At 41.7% G+C, this 15,250-nt stretch overlaps 1 protein-coding gene across 3 annotated transcripts in view; it reads right to left on the reverse strand.

Moving 5' to 3' along the window:
• The window catches only part of kif13b (kinesin family member 13B), a 304,005-nt gene that overhangs the window by 52,641 nt on the left and 236,114 nt on the right, over nt 1-15,250 (reverse strand). For all 3 annotated transcript variants that reach the window (XM_062968806.1, XM_062968805.1, XM_062968807.1), the window contains exons 27-31: nt 14,898-14,997; nt 13,036-13,162; nt 8,475-8,530; nt 8,088-8,212; nt 6,397-6,573 (exon numbers count right to left, since the gene is read on the reverse strand). In XM_062968806.1, the coding sequence (XP_062824876.1) occupies nt 6,397-6,573; nt 8,088-8,212; nt 8,475-8,530; nt 13,036-13,162; nt 14,898-14,997 (585 nt within the window). The remainder of the gene's footprint in view (nt 1-6,396; nt 6,574-8,087; nt 8,213-8,474; nt 8,531-13,035; nt 13,163-14,897; nt 14,998-15,250) is intronic.

The following is a 15,250-nucleotide window of genomic DNA, read 5'->3' on the forward strand; positions in this document are numbered from 1 at the left end:
CCTCCTTATTATCCAAGATATTTGCTTATCCAAGGTTCTGCCGGCCCGTTTAGCTTGGATAAGTGAGACTCTACTGTACTTGCGAGAAAACCTCTCTAGGAATCTGTAGGTCCTCTAGTACAAATCTATGGGAAGAAGTGAAGGAGTGAAAGAGAAAGAAGGGAAAGGCAGGGAAACTGGGATGAAAAAGGGAGGAAAGAAAGAAAACAAGGGAAGATAAATGAAGGAAGAGGGAGGAACAAGGGACGGGCAGATGGACGGAAGGAAGAGAAGTAAGTGTTGGAAATAGCAACTTCTACAAACCTCCTATACTTGTTATTTGTTATGCATATAATTCAGATTGCTTACTGTATTGTATATGTGTGCATTTGTATGCAGTTTTACCTTAACTCTATGTTGTGGGAGGGACTGCAGACCATGTGACTCAGATCTGGGACTATTCAGACCTGGGACTCCATTTTAGAGGACAGATGCCATGAGACTTCATTAGACTCTCAGACTGTACAGACCCCATTAGACTCTGAGAGATGCTTTAGACCAGGGGTCCTCAAACTTTTTAAGTGGAGGGCCAATTCACAGTCCCTCAGACTGTTAGGGGGCCGGACTAGGATGAAATAGTCCAAAATTAAGATTGTTGCTGTTGTGTGCCTTCAGGTCATTTCAGACTTAGGTCAACCTGAAGTCTAAAGTTTAGGACAGAGGCCAGGTCAGTTACCTTGGAGGGCCACATCCGGCCCATGGGCCTTAGTTTAGGGACCCCTGATCTAGACAATCTTCTAAGACCATAGGTAAGCAAAGAGACCTCCAAAGACCATCTAGATGGTTTCATAAGACCATAGGTAAGGAAAGGGACCCTCAAAGACCATCTAGATCAGGGGTCCCCAAACTTTTGAAGCAGAGGGCTGGTCCACAATCCTTCAGACTGTTGAGGGGCCAAATTATCATTTGAAAAAAACAAAACCAATTCCTATGCATACTGCACATGTCTTATTTGTAGTGCAACAACAACAACAATGAAAAAAACAATACAATATTTAAAAATGAAAACAATTTTAACCAACATCAGCCTATCAGGATTTCAATGGAAAGTGTGGGCCTGCTACTGGCCAATGAGATAGTCAAGTTAATTAGGATTGTTGTTGTTGTGTGCCTTCAAGTCATTTCAGACTTTGGCCGAACCTAAGTCTAAAATTAATTATTTATTTACTGCATTTATTTACTACATTTATATCCCACCCTTCTCATCCCGAAGGGGACTCAGAGCAGCTGTATGTACATATAATATATTATATTATTAGCATAACACAATATTAGCATTATATATTACTATATTGAACTATACCACTATACTATTATATAATACTAGCAGTGCCCGGCCACGCGTTGCTGTGGCGAAGAATGGTGGTATGGGAAATAAAGTATTGAGGAATTGGTGGTAGTTAAGGTAAAGGGTAAACGTTTTCCTCTGACATTAAGCCCAGTCATGTATAATTCTGGGGGTTGGTGCTCATCTCCATTTCTAAGCCGAAGAGCCGTTGTTGTCCGTAGACTCCTCCAAGGTCATGTGGGATGACTGCATGGAGCGGCGTTACCTTCCCACTGGAGCAGTACCTATTGATGCACTCACATTTACATGTTTTTGAACTTCTGGGTTGGCAGAAGCTGGGGCTAACAGTGGGGGCTCTGTCAGTTCCCCCAATTCAAACCTGCGGCCTTTCGGTCCAGAAGTTCAGCAGCTCAGCGCTTTAACATGCTGTGCCATCAGGGGACATTATTTCCTAAAGGTTGTGAATATGCAATATTTCTGATTGTTGTTTTTTTTTTTTTGTCTGTTGGAGGCAAGTATGAATGCTGCAATTAGGAAAAATGATTAGGATGTAATGGCCTTGCAGATTTAAAGCCTAGCTGTTTCCTCCCTGAGTGATTTGTTTGTTGGGAGGTGTTAGCTGGCCCTGATTGTTTCCTGTCTGGAATTACCTTGTTTTCAGAGTGGTGTTGTTTGCGATATTTTATATGCTTCTACTGTCTGTGGCCCTGAGAAAACAGAGGATTGGCCAGACTTTGATGATGGGAATCCTTTGTTGGGAGGTGTTAGCTGGCCCTGATTGTTTTCTGTGTGGAATTCCCCTATTTTCAGAGTGTTGTTCTTTATTTAGTGTTCTGATTTTAGAGATTGTATTGTTCTGTTTTATTATACCACATTAATTTTTTTATATTCTGATTTTAGTGTTTTTGAATACTTGGAGCCAGATTGTATTCATTTTCACGGTTGACCGCAACACAATAATAATAATAATAATAATAGTAAGGATAGTAATGATAGTAATAATAATGACTTTGGTAATACATAGTGCTTCACTGCCTTCTCAGCTTCCTTTCTGGAAGAATCCTTTCTTGGGAGGTGTTAGCTGGCCCTGATTGTTTCCTTTGTGGAATTTCCAATTTCCTTGCTTTATTTACTTTCTTTATTTCTTTATTTCTTTATTACTGTCCTGGTTTTAGAGATTATATTGTTCTGCATTATTCTATCCTAGAAATTATTTCATATCAAAGTAGAATCTCACTTATCCAACATTCGCTTATACAATGTTCTGGATTATCCAACACAGTCTGCCTTTTCATAATCAATGTTTTTGTAGTCAGTGTTTCAAATTCATTGTGATATTTTACTGATAAATTTGTAAATACAGTACAGTAGAGTCTCACTTATCCAACATAAGTGGGCTGGCAAAATGTTGGATAACCGAATATGTTGGATAATAAGGAGGCGTTAAGGAAAAGCCTATTAAATATCAAATTAGGTTATGATTTTACAAATGAAACACCAAAACATCATGTTAGACAACAAATTTGGCAGAAAAAGTAGTTCAATACGCAGTAATGCTATGTAGTAATTACTGTATTTATGAATTTAGCACCAAAATATCACGATATATTGAAAACATTGACTACAAAAATGCGTTGGATAATCCAGAACGTTGGATAAGCGAGTGTTGGATAAGTGAGACTCTACTGTAATTACTACATAGCATTACTGCGCATGGAACTACTTTTTCTGTCAAATTTGTTGTATAATATGATGTTTTGGTGCTTAATTTGTATAACGATTACCTAATTTGATGTTTAATCAGCTTTTCCTGAATCCCTTCTTATTATCCAATATATTTACTTATCCTGCCGGCCTGTTTACGTTGGATAAGTGAGAGTCTACTGTATATTTCTAATCTTATATTATCTGCTCAGAACTGGATTATATGAGGCCCTTTCTTCACAGTTGTATAAAATGCACACTGAAGTGGATTATATGGCAGTGTGGAGTCAAGATAATCCAGTGCAAAGCAGATAATATAAGATTATAAATGGGTTATATAGCTGTGTGGAAGGACCTTGAGTCTACACTGCCATATAATCCAGTGCAAATTAGATAATCTGTGGAAGAAGCCTAAGTGAGGCCTAAATTTGCCTGTCCCCTAACTGAAACCTGGCTGTCCCTTGGTTGCTAGGCAACGAAGTGGGCAGAGATTAGCCCTCTAAACTGGCAGCAATTGGATAAAAACAATTATTGCTCTCCCTCTAATTAGGACTTTATTTTTCTTTTCTTTTTGTTGTATCAACCTAGAGGCGTGGATGATGGGTTGTGTTGTCAAATTTCGAGGTTGGGGGGCCTGTAGTTGTGTTGTTTTGTCCACTGCCCTGATGCCATCACTCTTTTATATATATAGATGTAATATATAACATATAATTAATATTATTATATGGTATTACTATTAGTATTATATTGTATAACATAAGATTATTATCAATATTATATGTATATACAATATATTATATTATTAAAACTGATATAAAAATATTATATTATAAAACTGAGGGCGGGGGCCGGGTAAATGACCTTGGAGGGCCGCATCCGGCCCCCGGGCCTTAGTTTGGGGACCCCTGCTTTAGACTTTGGACTGTGGATTTCAAGTGTTGTGACTCAGCCTTTGTGTGACTCTGATGAGGATTCTGGGATGCAGTTTCAAGATGATGGGATTCAGATTCAGGATGAGTTTCAAGATGACTCTGATAAGAATTATGGGATTCAGGTTCAGAGTGTTCCTAGTGTGGGAGATGAGGAGCAAGGAGGCTTTCCCACGGGAAGAAATGATGTTGTTGATGATGATGGTTTTCAGGTGCAAGAAGCAGAAAGGGAGAGTAGCTCCCAGCCTGATAACACTAACGAGCCCTGTGGCCTTGAAAGCGGTGATGAGGTCGGGTCTCTAGATCGGGCTAGTCGTTTGGAATTTCAGGGGTTGCGCAGAAGTCTCAGAATAGCAAATAAGAGGGAGGTCAAAGGGCAAAGAAATGCCTTCATGGTATGCTATTAAAACAGCCTGCTGAGAGGGAAATCTTCGTCAAAGCAATTCCTTGCTTGAATCAAGAACTAAGTTTGCTTTCCTGCATTATCTTATAGCCTCGATGTATCCTCGTTTCTGGGACTTCGGTTTCGTTTTAAGGACCTTGCTTCATGCCTGATGTTTCCTGGGTTTTTTTCTTATAGCCTTGTTTTTGTAACTATCTTTTGGAACTGAGCTTTTACCTTTTATGAACTATCTAATCTTTATTTCCTAATAAACTACAAAAGACTACGATCTGTGTGCAGCCTGGTGTCTTTAGCAAGGTGAAGCTAACCTGAGAAAGTTGCCCTGTGTTATCTGCTCAGAGAAATGATTTCAAATCTACTTGTAACTGGATTGATAAAAACAACGTATGTATGTTGGCTTCGACGCGGTCTAAATTACGGCTCTTGTATAAGGTCTGGTGGATGAATAGCATAAGCACTATGCATTGTTTTAAACTTTGTATATTGTATTTTATGACTATTTTATGACTGTTTTAACTGTTTTAATCATTTTAGTTTATTGTATATCAGTGTAACGGCATCAATTGCCACTTGTAAGCCGCCCTGAGTCCCCTTGGGTGAGAAGGGCGGGGTATAAATAATTGAAATAAATAAATAAATAAATATTCTGAATACATGAAGTTTGTAAGGAAAGCAATTATGTTATTTTAATTAAGACTACTTTATTTTGTCTCTTGAGAGCATGATTTAAACCAGTGGTTCCCAATCTGTGGTCCATGGACCCCAGTGGTCCCCAAGAGCTAAAATATGGTCCACAACCTCACCGTTACTACACCGTTGCAATGAGAACATCTGGTCTTTCGAAACACTCTTATAGTGTCGAGACATTACAGGGATGTAGGGAGGGGAGGGGTTGACTATCCACGAAAGGCACGACAATAAGCCTCCTGACTGCTGCTTCTCCTCCTCCTCCCTCCCCCATATGGTGCCTGGAAGCAGGGGTGTCTTGGTGTCTTGGTTTTTAGGCCTGTCCCTGGTGCTGATTCAGAAAATTGCATTGGCTAGACCACATCAGCTCTAGATTATTAAATATGGTTTTCTGTGGGTGAGCAGATGGCGACTACTGGATGGCATATTTTCTGTATCAGAAACTAGAGCTGATATGGCTTATCCAATGCAATTTTCTGAATCAGCATCTCAAATAACCAAACTCGATCTAAAGTTGATCAAAACCTGATTTGTAGCTAATGTTGGAGAGTGGTCCCTGGTCAAAGTGGTCCCTGGTCAAAAAAAGGTTGGGAACCACTGATTTAAACCAAAATGTTTTAAGGCAGCGTAGATTTTTTGGGAGCAACTGAAATAATACTTCTGAAACTCTGCTGTATTTTTGTACATTGGCATATCTCTGTTCCTAACAGATCAGAGACAAACAGGTTCAGTCTAATAACGGAATAATTTGCCTTGTGGATATTTACCACAAAAGAGAAGATTCACTCAAACAAATTTTTAGCTCTTCTCTGAAAGTCATGCCTATCCAAAAGGTTATGTGTCCGAAAGGTTATGAATGCCTTTTCCCCAAAGGTTATGACTGTAACAGGTCATGCTTTTTACCAAAAGGAAGAAGGGAAGGGAAGGGAAGGGAAGGGAAGGAAGGAAGGAAGGAAGGAAAGGAAAGGAAAAAGGAAGGAAGGAAGGAAGGAAGGAAGAAGGGAAGGAAGGAGAGAAGGTGTATAAAGAAAAGCCAAGGGAAGAAGGAAAGAAAACAAGGAAAGAGGGAGAAGGTGCACAAGGGAAACAGAGAAAGCCAAGAAAGAGCCACAAAGAAAATGCAAACTTGGGCATTACTATGTATGTACGCTAGTAAATAAATAAATTGGACATAAAGCTTGACAGTTGTAGGTCACCTTAGCTCAGTGGCACTATACCTCTAAATATCAGAGAAAAAGTATGAAGAAGGGAAGGCACTGCATGCTGTCTGAACCAAGAGGCACCTGGTTTATCTCAACAGATGTTTTGTGATCCAGCTTGTCATCCACTGTGTTCAAGGTGCTCACCTGTTTGCCGTAGATGTTGACACAGATGCGCTTGCGAAGCACCAGCTGCATTTCGGCCGGGTGGCTCAGCTGCACCGTCACCCGCACAATCAGGAAGACTCTCTGCTCGCCCGTCGCCCCTCGGCTGAGCTGCGCACAGTTGTGGACCGTGGAGTCCCACGAAGCTTCAGCCTTTGCCTGGAAAATTGGACCTCGACAATGAAGGCGGGGAACTATAGAGCAGGCATGGGCTAACTTCGGCCCTACAGGGCTTTTGGACTCCAACTCCCACAATTCCTAACAGCCAGTAGGCTGAGTTGCACCCCAGCTCTCAACACCAACCAGGAAACCAAAAGTAACAATAAAACAGTTTATTTATAAAAACGCATATAAAAAGAGAAAATCACCATAGGTAATAGGGGCCGGGCTGTGGCACAGGCTGGTAAGCAGCTGCTGCAATAAATCACTTTGACCAGGAGGTCATGAGTTCGAGGCCAGCCTGTGGCGGGGTGAGCACCTGTCAATTAAAAAAAATATATAGCCCCTGCTCGTTGCTGACCTAGCAACCCGAAAGATAGTTGCATCTATCATGCAGGAAATAAGGTACCACTTATAAAGTGGGGAGGCAAATTTAACTAATTTACAACGTTGAATGAAGAAGTGCGGTCAGAGTGGATGATGAAGCAGCTGCTCCCCCGTGGCCAGAATCGAACATCCCCTCAGGAGAAGGTTAAATTGCCTCTGCGTCTGTCTGTCTGTCTCGGTTCTATGTATATGGGCATTGAATGTTTGCCCTGTGTGTGTATAATGTGATCCGCCCTGAGTCCCCTTCGGGGTGAGAAGGGCAGAATATAAATACTGTAAATAAATAAATACATAAATAATAGGAAAGGCAAAATCCAAGGGATAATGAGGAAAAATAGCCAGGCCAAACTAGCAATAGGAAAACAATCCAAAGGTAATAATCCAAACAGTTCAAAGCTGTTTCATGAAACAAGGTACAGAAATCTCAAAATCCAACATGAGAATAAATCCAGAGAAACAAGGACTAAAACATGAACATGAATCCAAAACCCAGACTAGAAAAACTTCTTATACTATGCATCCAAACTCCCCAGATCTTGAACTAGGACATGAACTGGAAACATGACTTGAGATCCTCACTTGTCCAGTGAAAACACCCTTTTCATTTAAGGACCATAAGACATGCAATCATAGCATGAAATCATGCCGTTGGTATCTGCTTTGATGGTTCAAGGTGTTCTCACGAATTCGGTTTGACCTCCGGAGCTTTGCTCCCTCCTCTCTAAAATTGAGCTTGAAATTTCTATTATCAATAGCAGGTGTGTTCTCCAAGGAAACTTCCCTCTCATGAGAAACTTCACTCTCTTGCCGTTCCTTATCTTGTGTTGCTAAGGAATGCTTAGGGGAAAGGATCATCTCCCTATGGTCAGAAGCTGTTTTCCTCTCTAGCCCCTTTTCACAGGCAGAATCCTATCCTAAAATCCCTTCATTTTCCTCACTGAAAAACCCATCAGTCCTCACAACCATCCCCTCATCATCAGCATCTTCAGCTACTGGCTGAACTACAACAGGCTGTTAGGAATTGTGGGCGTTTAAGTCCAAAACCCATGGAAGGCCGAAGTTGGCCCATGCCTGTAGTCTCCTTCTTCTCCCCTACTCTTCAAAGGAAATCCCCACTCTGTGCTCACCTCACTCTCATGGTGCTTGACAATCTGCAGCTCAAAGAACTCATCTTCCTCTTCAGCTGCCAAGGTTGCATCCCATCCGCCAGCTTCTGGCTCGTCCAGATTGTCCTGAGAGCTAAAGTCATCCGCTGTATTGAGGGAGAAAGAGGGTCAGAAGAGAGGAAAAAACTACTGAGCAACTCCAGATCAGAACAGAAGAAGACACTGCCAGGATCCTAAGTTCTGCCATATATATATTTTTAGTGTTCACTCTTTTCTCAAGCCAAAACACTTTTCAGAACTTGAAATTGGCAAATCTTTTTCTTCTTCGTGCAAAAAAAGTCAATAAAAGGTGTCCAATCTTATTAATTTTTTTTACCAATGTCCTATTTAAAAATAAATTTATTTTACCATTCAAATCAAGGAAGAGGACTGGGATATGCGTCTCCATTCCAGGCACAGGTGTCCTGCAAGAAAATAAAAGAAAAGAAAGATGCAAGAGTGGCATATCAATTCAGAAAAGTATGATCCACAGCAGCTGTCTATGGCTTTTCTACACTCCCATATAATCCAGATGATCAAAGCAGATCATCCAGATGATCTGCTTTGAACTAGGTGCTTTGAATGCTATTTCATGCTTCTTGGCAGGAGGTTGGACTGGATGATCCAAGAGGTCTCTTCCAACTCTATGATTGCACACTGCCATATAATCTAGTTCAAAGCAGATAATCTGGATTTTATATGGCAGTGTAGAAGGGGCCTATGACAACCAGTTTCCATGCAATTGGAAAGCAAGGCAAAGATAATCTTGGTGAATTTGTTTTCTAAAGAGAGGTTGAATGGTCATCTGTCAGGAGTGCTTTGTGTCTTTCTGCAGAATGGGGTTGGACTAGATGCCCCTTGGGATCTTTTTCAACTCTAGGATATAATAATAATAATAATAATAATAATAATAATAATAATAATAATAATAATAATAATAATAATTTGTTTATATTCCGTCCTTCTCCCCAAGGGGACTCAGAGCACATTACAGTATATAAACAAACAGAGGCAAACATTCAATGCCTTGTTGCAATGAGATAAACATACACAGACAAAGGCAAAGGCTTCTCCTTTCATTTCCGGTCCTGGAGGCAATGTTCAACTCTGACCCTGGGGAAGTACTCTTGCTCCAGTTCCAAGTCGAGGAGCCTATTGTCTGTAGACACCTCCTGGTCGTGTTGCCGGCATGGCTGCATGGACACCTTTATTACCTTCCAGTCGAAGCAGTACCTATTGATCTACTCACATTTGCATGTTTTCAAACTGCTAGGTTGACAGGAGCAAGGGCTAAAAGCAGGGGCTCACCCCGACCCGTGGCTTTGAACTGCCAACCTTTAGGTCAGCAGATCCAACAATTGATTTGTTTAATCTGTTGTGGCATCATTGCACCAACTCTATTATTCTTTTCTCTGCCTCTTATAAACACGGACAACCTCTAACTTTGAGCTAAGGCCACCTAATAAGATCCAGAGTGACGGTTCGCTTATAATGATTTTAGGTACTAACAGGAAACTTAATTCATTTTGCAGTGAAATTTCAAAGGAGCTTTCCAACATACTGAATTCATTTTGATGTTAGCTGGATCGCTCCTCGGATGTTTAGACTGATTCCCAGAAACATCAATCACTCACTAGTTGCTATTTCATTCTTCTTTTATTGCTCCAAATTTAGTACTAAGCCTAGCCTTTTCCTGGCTTCCTGGCCGTTGCAGATCCCATTCAGCAAACGGCAACCTGGCCACGTTTTCTTCTCTTACCAATGTTCTGAATGAAAAATTTCATGGCATATTTGCTGACGGAAGGGAACTCAGGGACACGTAACCCAGAGTCCGGCAGAAGAAGCCTCGCCACCCAGACGCAGCCTTTTAAGTGAATGAACCGAGCAATTAACGTGAACACTTTCTTCCCCCTTTAAATCAGCTAAAGTGCAGTAGCCATAAATATTGATTTCCATTGCTATAGGAGATCATAATTAAACTTTGGTTAATAATTCCATTGCTTTAAGTAAAGAGCGTGGAAAGGCTTTTGGAATATTGCTCCTTTGTAAAATTGTTCAAACAAACTCAGCTTTTGGAGAGGCAAGAACATCTAACCCAGACATGGGTAAACTTGGGCCCTCCAGGTGTTTTGGACTTCAGCTCTCACAATTCCTAACAGCCGGTAGGCTGTTAGGAATTGTGGGAGTTGAAGTCCAAAATGTTGAAGGTTGTAGATGTAAATAAACAGAAGCTTAACTAAGTTTCTGAACCAAAATATACTCTGAAGTATAATAAAGTGTCACTCAGGCTTGCGAACAAGTATCTTTACTTCAGTTCAAAAGATCAAACAGGGCAACAATATATACAGCAGTCTCTCTGAATTCACACAGAGAACATAGGGAATAAATACAGTAGAGTCTCACTTATCCAGCATTCGCTTATGCAACGTTCTGGATTATCCAACAGAGTTTGCCTCCCGCCCCGATCCACAACAGTAGAGTCTCACTTATCCAAAATTCACTTATCCAACGTTCTGGATTATTCAACACAGTTTCCCTACTGCCCCAATCCACAACAAGGATTGAACTTTTTATGGATTTAATTTCCGACAATGTTGCTACTGTAAGTTCATTTTATGCAATTCTATCTTTATTTGTAGTCAATTTGTTAGTAGCAAATTTTTTTAGTCAATGTTTTCAATATATTGTGATGTTTTGGTGCTAAATTCGTAAATATAATAATTACTACATAACGTTACCGTGTATTGAACTGCTTTTTCTGTCGATTTGTTGTAAAACATGATGTTTTTGGTGCTTAATTTGTAAAATAATAATGTAATTTGACGTTTAATAGGCTTTTCCTTAATCCCTCTTTATTATCCAACATTTTCGCTTATCCAACGTTCTTCCGGCCCGTTTATGTTGGATAAATGAGATTCTACTGCAGTCCCTTTAAACAGTCTTTTAAATATGCCTCATTTGTCTTATAAATAATCAGGTTTTGCAGAGTTGGCAGCCATTTCCTTCCTGACTATTTCCAGTCAGCGCTCTCTTCACTCTCCGAGGTGAAAGTGGCAGTTAAAATCGTTTGTCTCAGCAGCAAGCTAGAGACAGTAGCCAATCAGAATTCTGGCTCCTGATTGGCTCAGCCAATCAGCTGTTGGCACATACCTTTCCAGTCAACCCATTACATCATGGTGTCCTTTTATAAATCCTTTTACAATACAGCTGGAGGGCCGAAGTTTGCCCATGCCTGGGTTAGATATTACAGGGATACATTCCCTATCATTCCTCATTTTTAACTAGTTCAACCAGGAACTGATGGGCATTTCCATGCAACCATCTCTGAAAGTCCACTTTGCTCAGCCTTGCTTTGACGTATCGCAAAATATAGCGTATTTTTGCAGAGAAGGACTTTTGTACAGAAAACGATGTTGTCACCTCAATCCTATTTTTCTCTGCCTTAAGCCTTCTCCATCTCTCTGACAGTGAGCAAATCATTCAATTCATCTGCCAGAAATCCACATTAAACAATGTCAACGGAGACCGACAAGATATATGTTGCAATAAACACTCCGCAGAGACTATTTATGGTCTTATTGAGACCCTTTTTTTGAAGTTGAGAGACTTGAGTGACCTGCTCAGAAGGTTTCCCAAGCTGAGTGGGTATTTGAACCGCGATCTTGTAAAGTCGTAGTCCCATACTCATATCACTTTGCTCATTTTGTTTCTTCTCATCTCTTCATTGGAGTTATCAATACATGCCTTCAGGGCATGAGTGTCAGTATGGTATAGTGGTTACAGCATTGGTTTCCAGAAATCAGGGTTCGATTTCCCACTCAGCCATTGAATCCCACTAGGTGAGTCACACATTCTCAGCCACAGAAAGTCCTGTGATAGGTTTGTGTTGGAGTCACCATAAGTAAGAAAACAACATGAAGGCACACAACAACTTCAAGTCATCTCTGACTTATATCGAACCTACTGTACAATTTTCTCATCAAGATCTATTCAGAAATTTGTTTTCATCTAAGATGAAAAAGGTGTGACTTGAACAAGATCACACAGTAGGCTTCCATAGCTGAGCAGGTCATAGTCTGCCATAGTCCCAGTTCCACTATTCAAACCAATGCATCACAGTAGCTTTCATTTTCCAGATGCTGATGAAATGAAAATTCCTCATCAACTGAGCTATTCTGATCAGAATCACAGAATTTAAAGAGACCCCCAAGAGCCATCGAGGACCAACTCTATTCTGCCACACAGAAATACACAATCAAAGTACTGTTGAAGGATGGCCACCCAGCCACTGTTTCATAACCTCCAGAGAAAGTGAGTCCACTAGACTTAGAAGAAGCATTTTCCATTGTTGAACAACTCTTACCATCAAGAAGTTCTTCCTAATGTTCAGATGGAGTCTCTTTTCTTGGAGCTGAATCCATGACTCCATGACTTTGTTTTCTGTCCATATAACATCCTTTCAAATATTTCAACATGGTAATCATGTCTCCTATTCACCTTCTCTTCTCCAGGCTAAATGTATCCAGCTCCCTTAGAGGGATTCATGGTTTCCTGACCTTTGGTCACCCTTTTCTGGACACCTTCCATCTTGTCAATATCCTTTTTAAATTATAGAGCTTAGAGTTGCTGGGAGTGGTTGACCAACACTAACTGGAAAGCCACAAGTCCTACCTCTGCTATATCCTTTCCAATGAGTGGTCAACCTCTCTTCACCATGTTTCAGATCCATAACAGAACTGTTTTGTTCTCTTCCCCACAATCCCAACAAGTACACAACTGCTTTCCCCACATTGGTCTATGAGAATATGGCATTGTGGCTACATCACCCTCAAACCAGGACCTCTTGAAAATGTCCGCAATCTCAGAACAACAGAAAGCATAGGCCATTATCTACTGGATTATCACTGGAAGCTTCCGATATGGTTCTTACCACTCTGCAGGGGCTCCAGGGATGCCACTGCCAGCGGAAGGCACCATGACGGCATTCCGCTCTTCTGTAAGAGTCAACCTCATCTCTAACAGCTGGGCTTCTCGGTCTGCATCGTCTTCTGTTTTGTCTGGAGGAAGGCAACACAAGTTTTTGTTTCTAATCTGGATTATATTGTGGTTTCAAAGCATGTGCTACAAGGATGGGAAAACCCATTCAACTCAAGGAGGGAATTGAAGAAGCAGGAAGAGCTTCATCAAGCCTGGGCCCAGAGGTAAATGAAAGGCTCTCGTTCCATCCCAACTGTCACTGTTCAAGCTTTGGAGGGAGAGAGGAAGGCAGAGGCACAGTTTCATCATGCCAAGGTCCAGAACAAGATGGAAGGCCCTCTGTCTATCTTGACTCTCACTGCCCAGGCCTTGGAGGGAGAGAGGAAGACGGAGGTACAGCTCCATCATGCGAAGGTCCAGAACAAGATGGAAGACTCTTCATATATCCCAACTGTCACTTCCCAGGAGGGAATGGAGAGGGAGGTACAGCTCCATCACGCCAAGGCCCAGAACAAGATGGAAGACCATCTATCTCAACTGTCACTGCCCAGGTCTTGGAGAGAGGGAGGAAGACGGAGGTATAGCTCCATCATGCCAAGGCCCAGAACAAGATGGAAGACACTCCATCTATCTCAACTGCCACTGCCCAGGCCTTGGGGGAGAGAGGAAGATGGAGGTACAGCTTCATTATGTCAAGGCCCAGAACAAGATGGAAGGCCCACCATCTATCCCAACTGTCACTGCCCAGGCCTTGGAAGGAGAGGGAGGTACAGCTCCATCATGCCAAGGCCCAGAACAAGATGGAAGGCCTTCCATTTATCCCAACTCTCACTTCCTAGGCCTTGGAGGGAGAGAGGAAGACGGAGGTACAGCTCCATCATGCCAAGGCCCAGAACATAATGGAAGACTTTCCATCTATTTCAACTGTCACTGCCCAGACCTTGGAGGGAGAGAGGAAGATGGAGGTACAGCTCCATCATGCGAAGGTCCAGAACAAGATCGAAGACACTTTGTATATCCCAAATGTCACTGCCCAGGAGGGAGTGGAGAGGGAGGTACATCTCCATCATGCCAAGGCCCAGAACAAGATGGAAGACCATCTATCTCAACTGTCACTGCCCAGGTCTCAGAAGGAGAGAGGAAGACGGAGGTACAGCTCCATCATGCGAAGGTCCAGAATAAGATGGAAGGCCCTCAGTCTATCCCAAATGTCACTGCCCAGGCCTTGGAGGGAGAGGGAGGTACAGCTCCATCATGCCAAGGCTCAGAACATGATGGAAGACTTTCCATCTATCTCAACTGTCACTGCCCAGATCTTGGAGGGAGAGAGGGAGACGGAGGTACAGCTCCATCATGCCAAGTCCAGAACAAGATGGAAGAGTTTCCATCTATCTCAACTGTCACTGCCCAGGTCTTTGAGGGAGAGAGAAAGACAGAAGGACAGCTTCATCATGTCTAAACCTAATCCAGCTCTGAAATATTGTCTCGTGAGTGAGAGGGGGCCCAAAGGCTATCAATGTGATTGAATGCTGGATTAAAGCTCAATGTCTATCACAAAGCCTTAGGAGAGGTCTTTCAACTTTTTAGAGGATCATGGAAAATATACGAAATCTAATAAACTTTTGATGGTGCTGTAAGGAAGAAATAGTGTCCATCTGAAGAACTTCAGAAAGCCACGTTGTTGAATCCCAGAAGGGTCGGATTTGGCTCTAGGGTGTCTCATGTTCCTCAACCTTGTTGCAGGAAAAATGATCCCAACCATACTGAAAGAAAGTTGGAGCTTCAAACAGACAAATCAGCCCTTTTTGTCCTTACCTGGCTTTCCTACAAGTTTCTGTAACTGTTGATCGAGATACTCCTGGCGTTTCGTGAGCACATTCAGCCATTTCCGACGCAGCCTCTCCAAGTCTCTGTCCTATGAAGAAGGGCCAAATGAGTTTTCCACGCAAGATTAAATGGTGATTTCTGAACAACATCCAAGCCTCTTATGTATGGAAAGTTTTTAAGAGGTAGAGAGGCAGTTGTTGAAAGAGATGACGAAAGGCAATGCTTTATGTGACAGTTCTGTTTTGTCACAGAGTAAAGTCTCTAACCCCCTTCTATGCAAATATAAATTGATAGATATGGAAAGTTATCGTTCAAGACTACATATGTTGATGTGATGTAGC

The sequence above is a fragment of the Anolis carolinensis genome, chromosome 1, assembly GCF_035594765.1.
Source record: "Anolis carolinensis isolate JA03-04 chromosome 1, rAnoCar3.1.pri, whole genome shotgun sequence".
Lineage (NCBI taxonomy): Eukaryota > Metazoa > Chordata > Lepidosauria > Squamata > Dactyloidae > Anolis > Anolis carolinensis.